The 16,519-nt window shown below is 43.1% G+C and overlaps 1 protein-coding gene across 3 annotated transcripts in view; it reads left to right on the forward strand.

Moving 5' to 3' along the window:
- Window positions 1–1,180: 1,180 nt before the first annotated feature.
- The window catches only part of cnksr1 (connector enhancer of kinase suppressor of Ras 1), a 115,398-nt gene continuing 100,059 nt past the window's right edge, over window positions 1,181–16,519 (forward strand). For 2 of the 3 annotated variants that reach the window (XM_073034459.1, XM_073034460.1), the window contains exon 1: window positions 1,181–1,308. In XM_073034459.1, the coding sequence (XP_072890560.1) occupies window positions 1,257–1,308 (52 nt within the window). In that variant the 5' untranslated portion in view covers window positions 1,181–1,256. The remainder of the gene's footprint in view (window positions 1,309–16,519) is intronic. The other variant, XM_073034461.1, reaches the window with a different exon arrangement.

The raw sequence follows: 16,519 nt of genomic DNA on the forward strand, positions 1-16,519 counted from the left end.
AAATCTCTTCATTATTCTCCTCTACATTCCAGAACACATCACTTCCTGCTGTCAAATCTTATCATGATTTTAATCTTACTCAGCCATTTCCTGTCATTGATTAACTTGATATAACTCATTTCCATAGTGGTGTAACAGTCCATGCAGTGGCCTTACAGTTCTAAGTCTCAATTCAAGAATGTTTCATCAACACATGAGTGTAAAGGCAAACAAAATGATGGTTACTATCAGGGGTAGTAGGGCCCGTAAATGCAAATTAAAATAAAATGGCAGGTGCTGAAATTTTGAAGTAAAAAGATAAACTGGTGGAAATACTCGTTAGATTGGGCAGCATCTGTGGAGAGACTAGTCCAACTAGTGAATGAAAGCAGGCTCTGGTCCGGATGCCGGGGTGGAGATACGTCTCTACCAAAGGAAGTGTAAGGCGCTCCTTCCCTCCGCTAGCCTGCATGTCACCCTTGGACAAAGTGTAGCACCAGCTTAGCCCCCCACCCACCATTCAGGGTCAGGTGAAACCATGGGAGCAGGTGGTGGATGGTCGTTTGAGCAGCTGGTGCATATCACAGGTCCTGGTTATGCGACCACTGACACCACACAGGCAGTTTTTGAAGAGATAATGGCTACGGTAATCCGTTTTGTAAAGGCACTGCCCAGAAAAAAAAAGCCATGGCAAAGCACTTCTATAGGAAAATTTGCCGAGAAAATCATGGTGAAAGACCGTGATCGCCCACACCATACAACACGGCACATGACGTCCGCAGCTCCACTCTCCCCGCCTCTCAGTTAAGATGTTGGCTTTCCTCCTCGGATCAACTATGGATTCCTCCCACTTCCTATGGAATCCCACATAAACTTTCAGCTGATCATTAAAGCAGAACGAACTACGCGCTGGATTGACGAAGGCCGTGCCGTCCACTTAATGACTAAAGGTCAACACTCTCTGCTCTCTCTCCATTCCTCCCTCTCTGACCGTTCCTTCCACTTGCTGGTTTTCTCGATGTCCCCTTCTTCCACCTTTCCCAATGGTTGTCACATACACTCCTCCTCATTCTCTCTCTCGCTGGATCTCGAGGGCACACCTTAACTCCACGATTGACAGTGCAACCCGCCAATGAGAGAGGCGCTGCCGCCTACCTGTGGGTGACGACGCAGGCGGAAACGGCTAAAGTTTGTTGAAAGTTGCCGTGAGTTCGGGCGCGTCGGAAACTTGTCCACGGCTGGGGTTTTTGCTCCAGCTCCAGCTCCAGATCCCGGAGATGGAGCCTGTCAACACCTGGAGTCCGCGCAGAGTTGCGCTATGGCTACAAGGTGAGATCGGGGTCTGCAGAGAGGGAGCGAGGAACAAGTGGTAAAGTGGGCGAGTTTTCTTTCACCTGATAGTTCTCCCCACCGAAAAGAACCCGACCTGTGCTGTTCCTTTATCCGTCGCGATTCGGTTCAGTGTCGGTGCTTTCTCAGAAAGAACGGTAAAGGGTTTACAGTGGCTAGTTCATGTAATCCCCTTCTCGCAGGTCTGTAACCTGAGCTTTTTTTATTTTGCAAACCTGCAAGGCTAGAGTGTCTTGTTGTTAATTGCTACATTTGCACGTTTATAATAATAGAACGAAACGCGGCACATTCAAGGCAACAGCCTGAATGTCAACAAAACGAAGGGTCTGGTCCTGGGCAGATTGCGTGCCGCTGGCGGTGGGGAGCTCCAGACTCCTGATACAAATGCCACCAACTATTTCACCTGAGGAAGAGCCACGACCCGAGACTGATCTGACAGTCCTGAAGAAGGGTCTCAGCCTGAAACGTCGACTGTTTATTCATTTCTACAGACGCTGCCTGGCCTGCTGGGTTCCTCCGGCATTTTGTGTGCGTTGCTCTGGATTTCCAGCATCTGCAGAACCTCGTGTTAATAATTGGACCTTCCGCATAAGGCTAAGGGACCTCTGCCCGGCCCTGATGATTGGTTGCAATTTTTAACGGATACACCAAAGGAAAGCATCCTGTCTGGATGCATCAGATCATGCGGCAACTGCTCTGCACAAGAACAGCAAGGAACTCTGGAGAGTTGTGAACCTGGCCCAGTCCATCATATTTCATCTCTACTGACTCTGGCTATACCTCCTGTTGTCCTGGAAACATTAATCAAGGATCTCATCCAATCCTGTCCGAAAATTCAAAAGCATGTACCACCTGACTCAGCCTAGGTTCTTACTGCCCATTACACAGGTGGTTTTTAGGGCAGCAATGAAGGTCCTCCATCTCCATCTGTCCTTGGCCCAGGTGTGGTTCAGCGTCCTCATTCCTGCCTGTACGGTATGGCACCAAGTTGTCTTTGGCCTCCCGCATTTTCACCAGACTCGGGGAGAGTTCCTGTCCCGCTTTTCTCACATTTCTGAATGCACCTCCCAGAAGTTGAAGATGAACTCTTGGTCTCCTATGATCCCTTGCACTTTGTTTGTTCCCCTGCACTGCCCTTTCTCTGTAACCACAGCACCTTGTGCTGTATTTGGTAATCTTGTACAACCTCAGTGTATTTTACTTTGGCATGTTCTGCCTGGATGACAGCCAAGATAAGATACTTGCTCTAACTTCATTCATTTGACAGTGAACATCATTCCATCCGGAAAAAATAGGTTGTTCACCTTGGCCAGGACTGAAATTTCCATCTTCTAGTGACATTTCAGCCAGCACCTTGGGTTTCACTGGTGTTATCAAACCAGTGTTAAAAAGCAAGGCACATGCTGACCTTGGACCCTCACCATTAATGAGGTTGGGAAACCTTGCCTTAGACCACATGAGATGTTGAAAGTTGTGCTCACCATCGGAGTTGGGTGAAAAATTAAAATTTGAAGAAGAGCTGAATGTTTACAATGCCAGTATTCCAACCATACTCATTAACAAACCTTTGTCTCAATCCTTGGACCCATCATTAATGGTAAGGGTCCATGGCAAAAAAAAGGCATGGTTCCTTTGTAACCAGGTAGCCACAAATATATGTTTTAAGTTGATGGGCAGGCTTGCTCTTTTTGAGGTGGTCATTGCCTGGAACCTACTGAATCTTAGTTCATGGCTGAATGTTGTATGTATGGATGATGTGCCCTGGTCTATTGTATTTCCTTCACCCAACACTACGCAAGCTTCATCATCAGAAAGCCAAGACCTCAGGTGAGCCAAATGTTGCTCTCCATTCCGGCTTGACTTGAGTATTGTTAATGGCACTCTCCCTCCAGTTAAATTTAGTCCCACACTTCTAAATCTGGAGTTAGCTTTGCTGAATAAAAAAGTGGAAGTTTTAGGGAGCACCAGCAAAGAAGCATGTAAAAACTGTGAATTGCATATCAGTGTTTATTTTATTTAGAGTTACAGTGTGGAATGGGCCCTGCAGGCCCCTCATGTGAGGCTGCCCAGCAGCCCCTGACAACCTCAGTTTAACCCCAACCCAATTATGGGACACTTTACTGTGACCAATTAACCTACCCGGTATGTCTTTGGACTGTGGATGGAAACCAGAACACCCGGGGAAAACCCACACGTTCCATGGGAAGGACGTGGAGAGACTCCTTACAGAATGCCGCCAGAATTGAACTCCTCGAGCTGTAGCAGCGTTGCGCTAAAGGCTATGCTACTGTGGTGTTGGTGGTAATGGCTTTGAACCTAAGGTGGTGTGTGTTTCTATAACTCTGGGTCAATCTGGTGCTCAGAACCTGAAGTCGGTGACCCTGGGTAATGTAGGCTTGAAGGATGATTTAGCTGGGCAACTGCATTGAAAGTATAGCAGCGAATGATGATGTAATGGAGGATGAAACCTATTTAACCAATCGCAACCATCTAATTGATCATGAGCGTAGAGGCTGCAGCAACATACAGCAATACCCTCCTCATTTTGGATTTGCTGGAGATCCTATTGACTGGCTTCACCCAAGTATTCTCAACAGAGCTGAGTTCCAGAAGTGAGGGGAAAGTGGTTGATAGACAGCAATGAGTCAGAATTTGACCTTGTGATATCAAGGAGCTTTAATAGAATTTAAGTCAAGGGAAATAAAATTGTAACTCCGCTGACAACATAACGTGGCTGAAGGCCAATCGCTTTATCTGCTGGTTTGACCACTTCCAGCAGTTTCAAAACATAGGCTTTTCTTCATCATGAGAAACCTAAAGTGTGGATATTTATTAACTCCCTATCTGATGGCAATACATGGGTAACTTCAACAGTGTACTGAGAACAGGAGATGGGATGTTATGTTAAAGTTGTATAAGACATTGGTGAGGCCTAATTTGGAGTACTGTGTGCATTTTTGGTCACCTACCTACAGGAAAGATGTAAATAACTTTGAAAGAGTACAGAAAAAGCTTACCAGGATGTTGTTGGGTCTGGAGGATGTGAGTTATATGGAAAGATTGAATAGGTTAGGACTTTATTCCTTGGAATGTAGAAGACTGAGGGAACTTCCAGTCTTGTGGAAGGGTCTCGGCCTGAAACGTTGACTCTGCTCTTTTCCATAGATGCTGCCTGGCCTGCTGAGTTTCTCCAGCATTTTGTGTTTGTTGTTCAGAATTATGAGGGGCATTGATAGGGTAAATACAAGCAGGCTTTTCCCACTGAATCTGGGTGGGACGACAACTAGAGGTCATGGGTTAAGGGTGAAAGGTGAAAAGTTTAAGGGAAATTTCTTCACTCAGAGGGTCATGAGAGTGTGGAATGAGCTGCCAGCTTGATTTCAATATTTAAGAGAAGTTTGGTTAAGTACATGTATGGTAGGGGTATGGAGGGTATGGTCCCAGTGGAAGCAGGCCATTTAATTGGTTTGGCACTGGCTGGATGGGCCGAAGGGCCTGTTTCTGTGCTGTACTATGTCAGTATACTATGCCATATACCATTAGTTTGATGCAAGGTTTACTAAACCCATTGCCTCAACTACATGGAATAATCAAATCCACCTACTTTAAATATATATCTAACCTCACAGAAAGAACTCCAGGGCAGGGCAGCCATATGTTTGATGTCTAATCTGTCTAAGCATTCATACTTTCCACCAACTATGCCTATAAAATGCGTTGTGACATCAAGTCAAGGCTGCTTCTAGTCCTTCACAAAGCTCCTGCCATCTGAATGGCAAAGGAGCAGTCTGCTCCTGTGTGTTCTTCAAGCGTCACACCAACCAGATTTGGACATGTTCTTGTCTTTTCATTACTTGAGTCAAAATTCTTGAGTCTGTCCAATAGCATCATGGGAGTATCTCCTTTGCAATGGCCGGAACATTCCTTTGTTATTACCTGCTCTGAGTGTTAGACTGCCCGCCCTATCCTTGGTATGTGAATGTACAAAAAATAAAGAAGGGCTTGTGGACTGAAAGCTGAATATAATTTGTATGTTTAAAAAAAGCAAGATAGAATTTACATGTAGTGGTTTGAATAGCTTTCATTATCTAAGAGTTTTGAAGCCTGAGTGTGTTCACAGGAATTTAAGATCCTAAAAGGGATATTGGCATAGAATAACGCAATTTAACTACTGGGGAAGCATTTATTTGATTGTGCATAAGAGGTTTGTCGGCAATTCTGTGCAAGAAGCTTTCCGTGATCTCCAAGTGAAATGTGGCCTTGTAAATTCATTGCAACATTCTTTTATAAGTCTCTACTTTCACAAATCCTAAGTGCTGACCTTCTGATCATTTGAGATAATTAAATGTCTTTTCTTTCCATTCTCATGTTTGCTTGATTTTCTTTGGAACAGCACTTTGATTGTCAAATGGTTGTGTAGCTACAAACACCAGCAATTCTGCTGCTGCTGGAAATTTAAGCAATATGGCTGGCATGGTAGCATAGTGGTTAGCACAACGCCTTACTGTACAAACGACCCAGGTTCAATTCCCGCCGCGGCCTGTAATGTTCATTCATTGGTTAATTGGTCATTGCTTAGATTAAATCGGGGTTGCAGGTCAAAGCACACAGCTCAAAGGGCTGGATGGTACAAAGGGCTTTGTATCTGAAAAAATAAATACACACAAAATGATGGAGGAGCTCGGCAGTTGTGTAGTTAGCAAGATGAGATGTTAGCTGAGGAAGGATGTTGCTACTTCATGGTAAAACCATCCTGACTTAGAATTGCCTAACTAGAAGCAGGAGTCGATCTGAAGAACTTATCAGAGCTACAAGCCATGAAAGCTCGCAAGCCAAATCCTTGAGGTGATCTGTCATGTTAACACTGTTATGTGGTTCAGAGAAAAAACGTTCCGTTGTGAACACTAGACATTATGCAGATGCTGGAAATCCAAAGCAATGCACACAAAATGCTGGAGGAACTCAGCAGGTCAGGCAGCAGCTATGGGAATGAACTACCAGTCAACGTTTCAGGCCAAGATTGTTCCTTGGGACTAGAAAGGAAAGGTGAAGGTGACGGAATAGAAGGGAGGGGGACAGGTGAATGAGGCTAGCTGCAAGGTGATGGGTGAAGCCAGGTGGGTGGGAAAGGTAAGAGAAGGAATTTGATAGGAAAGGAGAAAGGGAAGGAGGAGGGGACCTTGGGGAGGTGATAGGCAGGTGAGAAGAGGTAAGGGGCCTGAGTGGGGAACAGAGGAAGACAGGAGGGGGTGGGAATTTTTTTTACTGGAAGGAGAAAGCGATATTCATGCCATCAGGTTGAAGGCTGCCCAGACGCCATATGAAGTGTTGCGCCTCCTCGTGGCACAAGAAGTGGCCACGGACTGACACGTCAACCTACAATATAATGCAGATTATGGCTACTCAGTCAGGAACACCACCTATAAACTAAATGACTCATTCTGCCAAATAATCATTATGGCCCATGGCTGTTGCAGGCAAGTGCAATGTTTTACTATCTGTTCCCGAATGTCTTTGAGAAGGTAATAGTCACTTTCTTGCAACAATACAGCCTTTAAAAACAAGAGAATGCAGGTTGCTGGAAATCAAAGCAACACACACAAAAATGCTGGAGGAACTCAGCAGGCCAGGCAGAGTAAACAGTCAATGTTTCAGGCCAAGAACTTCATGAGGACTGGATAAAAGAGATTAGGAGTCAGATTACGAAGATGGGGGAAGGAGACAGAGAGGTACAAGGTAGTAGGCGATAGGTCAAATCGAGAGAAGGAGGGGCTGAAGTAAAGAGCTGGGAAGACAATTGGTGAAAGAGTTAAAGGCTGGAGAAGGGGGAATCTGATGGGAGAGGACAGAAGGCCATGAGAGAAAGGGATGGGAGGGGAGCACCAGAGGGAGGTAAGGAGATAAGGTGAGAGAGGGAAATGGGAATGGTGAAGGAGAAGAGCAGCTGGAGGTGGGGAACAATTACCGGAAGATTGAGAAATCGATGTTGATGTTATCAGGTTGGAGGCTGCCCAGATGGAATACAAGGTATCGCCACTCCAACGTGAGTGTGGCCTAATGCTGGCCATGGACGACATGTCGGAATGGGAATGGGAAGTAGAATTGAAATGGGTTCCACTGGGATATCCCTTTTTTGTTTTGGCAGGTGGAACATAAGTGCTTGAGGAAGCAGTCTCCCAATCTGCGTCAGGTCTCACCAATGTACTGGAGGCCGTACTGGGAGCACCAAATACAGTAGATGGCCCCAGCAGGCTCACAGATAAAGTGTTGCTTCACTTGGGAGGACTGTTTGAGGCCCTGAATGGTAGTGAGGGAGGAGGTGTAGGGGCAGGTGTGGTACTTGTTCTGCTTGCAAGGATAACTGCTGGGGGGGGGGGGAGATCAGTGGGGAGGGACGAATGGACAAGGGAGTCGTGTAGGGAGCGATCCCTGCAGGAAGTGGAGTGTAGGGAGGGAGGGAAGGATGTGCTTGGTGGTGGGATCCTGTTGGAGATGGCAAAGTACCTTTATGGTACTGGTGCTTCCATAGGTTTGAATGTTTTAGTATTTAGACCCAGCAACTACGATGATGTGATTCCATTTAGGGTGGTTTGTAAAATGAAACTTGCAGAGGGAGCCAATCCCTTGATGTCCTTTCATTCAAGGTTACAGAAGGTTTGAGTTTGGAAGGTTCAAAGGCACCTGTTGAGTGGGTGATATCCACTGGTACTACAGTGCAGTTCTATGAAGGGTCGTTGACTTGCAGCGTTAGATGGTATCTCTTTCCACAGAAAGAGGGCGGCACAGTTACGTAGCGGATCGTGTAGCATGATTACACCACCAGCGACCCAGGTTCAGTTCCTGCAGCTGTCCGTGAGGAGTTTGTACATTCTCCCCGTCCCTGCGTGGGTTTCCTCCAGGTATTCCGGCTGCCTCTCGTGTTCCAAAGACGTATGGGTTAGTAGGTTAATTGGGCTCATGGGCCAGAAGGGCCTGTCACCGTGCTGTATCTCTGCATAGATAATGCTTGACTGGCTGAGTTCTCCCAGTAGTTCCGTCTTCGTTTCAGATTCCAGTACTTGCACTGGTTTTCCTCCGTGCACTAGTGTTGATGACTTTGAGAGTCATGTGCAAGGTTGCTTCATCTCCTGGGCTCCATCCAAGAACTGAACAGTGTTCTATGATCTTAGTGTGTCTTTAGATAATAGAATAACATAGGGAAGTCAACCCATGAACACCACCTCACTTTTTTTTTGTCTTTTTGCACTTTATACAATTAAATTTTATATATACAGTGGATTCCACTTAATTGGGCCATTGGTTAATTGGGGCAGCCGTTTATTTGGGGCAACTCCTTAAAGAACAAAAACTAATCGAGAAAATAGTCGGCATTTCCTTCATTTATTTGGGATACCATGCCACTTAATTGGGGCAGGGACTTTTGCTGAACCATTTCTAACTAGTGTCAGCCGCATGCACTTGTGTGGCCGTTACCTGCAGTAGGTGTCTGTGTTGATTTTTGTGTTACGTCTGTGCTGTTTCAAGCATCCAGGCTTGGAGATGCCAGAAACAGCCAGGAGCGAAAATGAAACGATTTCATGACTTAAGCAAGTCAGGAACTATGAAGAGTTTGGAGGTATTGACAATCATCCTAAATGTTACAATGAAAGTGAAGACTTGGAGGACGCAATCATCAATAGCAGTGTATGAAGGCAGTCCGTTATCGACACGAGGTGTCTGCGCTGATTTTTGTTCATTTACAGTCAATCAAAAGATCACGGCAGTGCTCACTGGATGAATTCCTCTGTCGATAACTACTAGGAACAAAGACACAGTTTTATAGTTCTGTAGTAGCATTGTAGCATTCTAATTTGTTTTTATTTTATTTAAATACTAAGTTTTTTTATATACCTTTTTTTAACTATTTCAATGAAACTTCAGCTAATTGGGGCAGCTGTTTAATTGGGTCAAAATATGCCAGTGCTGCTTTTTGAACACAAACATGCGAGTAACACTACTTAAAAACTGTTCACACTGAGTACAGTGTAGAGTCTAAAGGCCACACGATGTGCATGGAGCTGACGCTAGTTAGCAAGTGTTCACCAGCAGTCTCCTGCCCCAGTTAAGCAGCATACTGTCCCAAATAAACAAAGGGAATCCCGGCTATTTTCTCAATTAGTCTTTGTTCTTTAGGAGTTGCCCCAATTAACCGGAATCCACTATGTTCTAGTCTTGATGATGCTGAACTTGGACTGGAAGTAGCACATGGCCGCTGTTAGAAGTCTTATCCTTCTGGGTGGCAAAGGTTGCAGGTTTGGAGAGCCTTGCTCTACTGCACTTTGCAGATGGTACACTGACCAATTACACAACATTGATTAGGTTTTGTTCCTTAGGAGATGGCCCAAATTAAGTGGCTGCCCCAATTAACCGATGGCCCAATTAACTGGAATCTGCTGTAATAAAATGTCATTAAGTGCATAATACAATAGCTGTAGTAGCAACAGTATAATTGAATGCAACACGTCAGTGTAGTGTTATTTCTCTTGAAGTTTCCTGATGGTTGCTAAAATATATATTGCATCATTAGCAAGTTAGGGAGAAACAGGAAGTTTGTTTAAAAACTGTTGGAAGGCAATGAGAGATTCTTTCACATATTTTTGTGCAGGTATTTCTGGTAGCCCCTTAGGTAGTTTAGTCAATGTATCATTGAAGGCAATTTCACACATGGTCATTCCCCATCCTAACTCGCACCCCATTCTCTTTCTTCAGAAGACACTGATTTATCAACTTGGCCGATGCAAACAAAACATTAAGGTGTAAATGTTCATGCTGTCTGTTTTGTTTTCAACTTTCAAAACATTAAATCAATCCAAAAGACAGGCGAGTTCAAAAAGTGAGTGTAAACTCCTCTTTAGGCGAGGTGTCCACATATCACATGGTAGCATAATGACGTATGCAATTAATGCATTAATACATGACTTGTATTGTTTAAAGAATGAGAATGCTTTTTTAAAAAAAAGTTAATTAAATTTTCAAATGGGTTACATAGAGTAGAATAGAATAATATCAGCCCTCCCCCCTCCCCTTAACCCCTCCCCCCTAACATATCCCTATCTTCAAAAGAGAGGAAATAAAGAAAGACTGCCTGGATATCGGAAGATCCCCACATGCTCCATGGAATTCAAAATAGCTTTAAGATATGTATTTATTTCTTTCCCCAGATGACCAATAACTTTATCTTCAGAGTACCTATATATTTAATCCTATCTTTTGTAAATAAGGGTGCCAAATTTTCAGAAATATGTCATATTTATTTCCTAAATTATAAGTAATTTTTTCAAGTGGAATGCAGCTAAAAATTTCATTCTTTCAACGATCCATACTTAAGTATGCATCCGATTTCCAAGTAACTGCAATAGCCTTTTTGGCTACTGCCAATGCAATTTTTATGAATTCTTTCTGATATTTGTTCAATTTAGGTTTCGGTTTTATCCCTTCAATATCACCAAGTAAAAATAATATTGGGTTATGTGGAAGTTGTGTTCCAATAATTTGTTCCAATAAAACTCTTAAATTTATCAAAAAAGGTTAAATTTTAAAACAAGACCAAGCAGAGTGTAAAAAAAAAAGTACCAATTTCTTGATTACATCAGAAACATTGATCAGATAAATTTGGGTTTAATCTATTAATTTTTTGTGGTGTAATATATAATTGATGTAAAAAGAACTTGTATTGTACTAATCTAAGTCGGACATTTGTTGTATTTGTCATACTGTCAAGACATAATCTTGACCAATAAGAACGAGAATGCTTAACCAATCAATATGCAGTCAAGATTACTCAAATATAACTGAAATATTAAATACACAACAGTGTTCATCGGAAAAACCTTTACAAAGTTCAAAGGCAATTTGTTATCAAAGTTCATGTTACTATATGTTGTATTTTTATATTTTAGTACTATTTGAGTAATTGTGTGTGTGTGTGTGTGTGTGTGTCTATGTATATGATGTGACTAGTGGTGTCCCACAAGGATCTGTTCTGGGACCTCTACTTTTCGTGATTTTTATTAATGACCTGGATGTGGGGGTAGAAGGGTGGTTTGGCAAGTTTGCAGACGACACAAAGGTTGGTGGTGTTGTAGATAGTGTAGAGGATTGTCGAAGATTGCAGAGAGACATTGATAGGATGCAGAAGTGGGCTGAGAAGTGGCAGATGGAGTTCAACCCAGAGAAGTGTGAGGTGGTACACTTTGGAAGGACAAACTCCAAGACAGAGTACAAAGTAAATGGCAGGATACTTGGTAGCGTGGAGGAGCAGAAGGATCTGTGGGTACATGTCCACAGATCCCTGAAAGTTGCCTCACAGGTAGATAGGGTAGTTAAGAAAGCTTATGGGGTGTTACCTTTCATAAGTCGAGGGACAGAGTTTAAGAGATGCGATGTAATGATGCAGCTTTATAAAACTCTAGTTAGGCCACACTGGAGTACTGTGTCCAGTTCTGGTCGGCTCACTATAGGAAGGATGTGGAAGTGTTGGAAAAGGTACAGAGGAGATTTACCAGGATGCTGCCTGGTTTAGAGAGTATGGATTATGATCAGAGATTAAGGGAGCTAGGGCTTTACTCTTTGGAGAGGAGGAGGATGAGAGGAGACATGACAGAGGTGTACAAGATATTAAGAGGAATAGACAGAGTGGACAGCCAGCACCTCTTCCCCCAGGGCACCACTGCTCAGTACAAGAGGACATGGCTTTAAGTTAAGGGGAGGGAAGTTCAAGGGGGATATTAGAGGAAGGTTTTTCACTCAGAGAGTGGTTGGTGTGTGGAATGCGGTGCCTGAGTCAGTGGTGGAGGCAGACACACTAGTGAAGTTTAAGAGACTACTAGACAAGTATATGGAGGAAATTAAGGTGGGGGGTTATGTGAGGCAGGGTTTGAGGGTCAGCACAACATTGTGGGCCGAAGGGCCTGTAATGTGCTGTACTATTCTATGTTCTATATATAAATTTGATTATGCATTCTTCTTTGTTTAAATAATTCACTACAGGTTATATGTATAAATATAGAAGGGTATATGTCATCGCTCTACCACGTGATACGTGCGCACCTCGGTTGAAATAAACTCATAATACACCCGCATTTCTGACTGCCGTATCTTCCTTTGAATTAGTTTACTGTTTTGAAGTTACAAAACATAACACCATGTGCTTGCTTGAGGTTCATTCTCTTGTTCATATTTAGAAGGAAAAGAGAAATACAATAGAATTTTTTTCAAAACAACTACATAAACAGACAAAGATTGGTGAGGATTCTGGCATGGAATGCTTATTTACTGAATCCAAATCAGATTTATTTTCACTGACTGGTAAGAGACAAAATGTGTTGCTCTGTGATATCAGTATAGTGAAAAAACATGAAATTACAATAAATTGCAGAAATAAATTGAGCAAACGCAAGGAACAATGAGGTGGTGTTTGTGAACCAGTAAATCTGATGGAAGAAGGGAAAAAGCATTTCCTAAATTGTTGGGTGTGAATCTTCAAGCTCCTGTACCTCCTCCCTGATGGTTTTGATGAGAAGGGGACATGTCCTGGATGTTGAGGGTCCTCACCGATAGATGAGACCTTCTGCCTGTTGAAGATGTCCTCAGTGATATTGAGGGTTGTTCACTGATGGAGTTGGCTGAGATTCTATCAACAACAGTGTTATCATCTGTGGATTTATACAAACGTTTGTAGATGGTGCTTATGCTGTCCTTGGCCACGCAGTCAGTAGTATAGACAGAGTCGAGCAAAGGGCTAAACTCACATCCTTGAGATGTGCGTTAGTGTGAAGGAGGTATTATTACTGATCTGCACTGACTGTGATCTCCTGATGAGGAAAGTGAGAATCCGGTTTTGGGGGGAGGGGGTACAGAGGCCTAGGTTTTGAAGCTTGATGATTAACATTGAGGAAATAATGGTGTTGAATACCGAGTTGTAATCAATAATCGGCAGCCTGATGTATGTCTTGCAGTTGTCTAATTGCTCCAACGCAGAGCAGAGTGTATTACAAAGCTCCTACTAATAACAAAACATGCTTCCAATCACAGCCTAATGTCGTTACTAAATAATACAAACCCACTTTCTGTTATTCAGAATAATAACTTCCTGGAATTCAGAAGAGTGAGGGGTGACCTCGTTGAAACCTATTGAATGTTGAAAGGCCTCGATAGAGTGGATGTGGAAGAGATGTTTCCTATGGTGGTGGAGTCTAAGACCGGAGACACAGCCTCGGAATAGAGGGACATTCATTTAGAATGCAAATGAGGAGGAATTTCTTTAACTAGAGAGTGGTGGATCTGTGCAATTCGTTGGCAGAGGCTGTTGTGGAGGTTAAGTCATTAAGACAGTTTGATAGATTCTTGATTAGTCAGGGCATGAAAGAATACAGGGAGAAGGCAGGAGACTGGGGCTGAGGGGGAAATGGATCAGCCATGATGAAATGGTGGAGCAGACGTGATGAATCAAATGGCCTAATTCTGCTCCTATATCTTATGATCTTGTGGTTGTGAGCTGGAATTTTTCTTTATGTTGGTGATTGGTTTTTGCAGACTGTCACTACAACTTGAAACAGGGTTTCATAGCTAAGACAGTGAGAACTATGAGATAAATTACAACAGGCAACTGAAGTGAATCTTGTTGTTAAAGTTCAGGTGCAGAGAGCTGGCATGTGGAAAATATTCACTGCTGGGCAGGTTTGTACAAGTTAGACCACAAATCTTATAGAATGTATTCATCATCTGGAATGACTCAGGAACAGCAGTCACTAAGCCAAAATACTTTAAAAGTGAACTTTCAATGAGTCCAGTTGTTTGAATGTATCCCAGTGTGTCTTTAAAATGGCATTCGATAGGGATTACTTTGATACTTGTTGAATCTCTGAGCATTAAGTGACTTGCTTTAGCTATTTTTTGGAATTCTTTCCTTTCTGCTGAAGTCATACAGTCATCCTAAACTGGAGTTTATGCTATTACTGTACTTTTTTCTCTGCACGATTGTAGATTCATTCTCACTGAGATCTAGGCCCCCCCCCACCCCCATTCTGAAGGAAGCAGAATTAATAGCTCACAAACTTTTGTTTCACAGAATGTCAAGTACAGATTAGTAAAACCGCCTTCTATTCCCATTGACTTCAGATTGATAATTCTACAGCAGAACTCACAATTCAGTCCTTTCCAGTCCTGAAGAAGGGTCTCGGGCCAAAACATTGACTGTTTATTCATTTCCATGGATGCTACCTGACCTGCTGAGTTCCTCCAGCATTTTGTGTGTCTTGCTCTGGATTTCCAGCAACTGCAGTCTTTCTCGTGTTTATGTTTTTCCAAATTATTATTTCATTTTCAGTTAGTCTATTATTTACTTACTTACTGCAATACCCATCAGGGTGCCACAGTAGAGTAGCGGTTAGCGATACTATTACAGCTCGGGGCGATTCGGAGTTGAATCCTGGTTCCGTTCTGTAGCGAGTCCCCATGGAATGTGTGCGTTTTCCTCCCACACTCCAAGGACGTACCGGGTAGGGTAATTGGTCATCGTAAACTGTCCTGTGATTGGGTTGGGGTTAAATCAGGGCTGTCAGGGGCTGCTGGGCAGCACAGCTTAAAGGGCCAGATGGACCTATTCTGCACTGTATGACTGACTAATAAATAACATCTGCAAACTCGTCTCTGAAGGGTTAACAATAAAAGTAATACATCAGCCACTTACAGGGCATTGTTTGAATGTTAATCTCTAAAGTTTATAGCAAATAAAATGTACAGCATTTTATTGATATAAATGTAAACTTTTTAGAATTTAATGTACAATGGGGAAACTGAATGCCCAACCCCAAGTGCCTCCCCAAAGTGAGGTGGCTGGCTGCCGAAATGATGAAGTGTGTGGTGAAAGAGCCTACACAAGAATATCGGCATGACCTCATTCTCTCTGATCTGGAGCCATGAGCGACTGCAGATGCTGGAATCCGGAGCAACAAAATACCTGCTAGAAGAACTCAGCACGTTGAACAATGCCTGTGGGTGGAAAAGGTTGTCACTTCTTTCATCACCCTCCCTCCCCCACAGATGCTGCTTGACTGACTGAAAACTTGTTGAAGATTTTCTCGCCAATCTGATTGTTGCAGATGCACCTGCTCCTGACGGTATTGCAAGATGTGACTGACATATAGTTCTCAAGATCAAATCCTTTCTTCTCTTTGAGGGCAATTTTCTTTCACCACTGCCTAGGATCAAACAGATCTAGTTCTTTAAACCGGCATCAGAAACTATCATTGGAATTATATTCCGTATGCAGTCTTAGGTATGTATCCCTGTGGAACACACACAAGACACTGGAGAAACTCAGCAGGTCAGGCAGCATCTATGGAGAGGAATAAACGGTCAATGTTTTGGGCTCAGACCCTGCATCAGGATGTTGTCTCTTTATTCCTCTCCTAATTTGCTGAGTTCCTTCAGTGTTTTGTGTGTTCCTCGAGATTTCCAGCATGTGCAGTATCTCTTTGTTTATGTATCCCTGTGGACCAGCATTTCCCTCTCTTTGACATCACCATCAGGCTAGAGAACCAGTTTAAACGAAGAGCTGATTATATGTGAATTCTAATTAGCAGCATTACCATTCTGTAAATAGAGCAAAGCAATCTGATGACTAATAATCAAATTGAAGCTCTGTTGTCTTGCTTTCGACACTGTAATTCATAGTGGACAATTAAGTAGATAAATGGAGGGAGGAATGTTCTATGGATGGCACATCCCCAACAGTCACAGAATTCAACCTGAATGCAGAATGAAGCTGAGGGTTGGCATGTTCAACCAGAAGCTGAAATTCAATAATTCGCCCCAGAATCTTCTTGAGGTCCCCACGATCCACAAAAGCCAGTTTTTCAAACCACATGATGGGGCCAGAATGGCAGCTAAGTGTACTGGTTATAACATTATGTAACTGGGCCCTTTGGATAGAGCTTTGAGGATGTGTGTTATAACTAGCTGCTGTTGTTCCAGTACAGCTAAACCCTTAATTTTATTTGATTATGTTGAAGATTGTCCAGATGTGTCTTATCAACAAGAGCAGAGCAAATACAGTCTGACTAATCGCTGCCTCACTAGCATATTCCAAACCACAAACAAAGCAGTGATAACGTGTTCAATAGTTCTTGGTGGAAAAGAAAATGGTTGA

The sequence above is a fragment of the Hemitrygon akajei genome, chromosome 32 (assembly GCF_048418815.1).
Source record: "Hemitrygon akajei chromosome 32, sHemAka1.3, whole genome shotgun sequence".
In the NCBI taxonomy this organism is placed as follows: Eukaryota; Metazoa; Chordata; class Chondrichthyes; order Myliobatiformes; family Dasyatidae; genus Hemitrygon; species Hemitrygon akajei.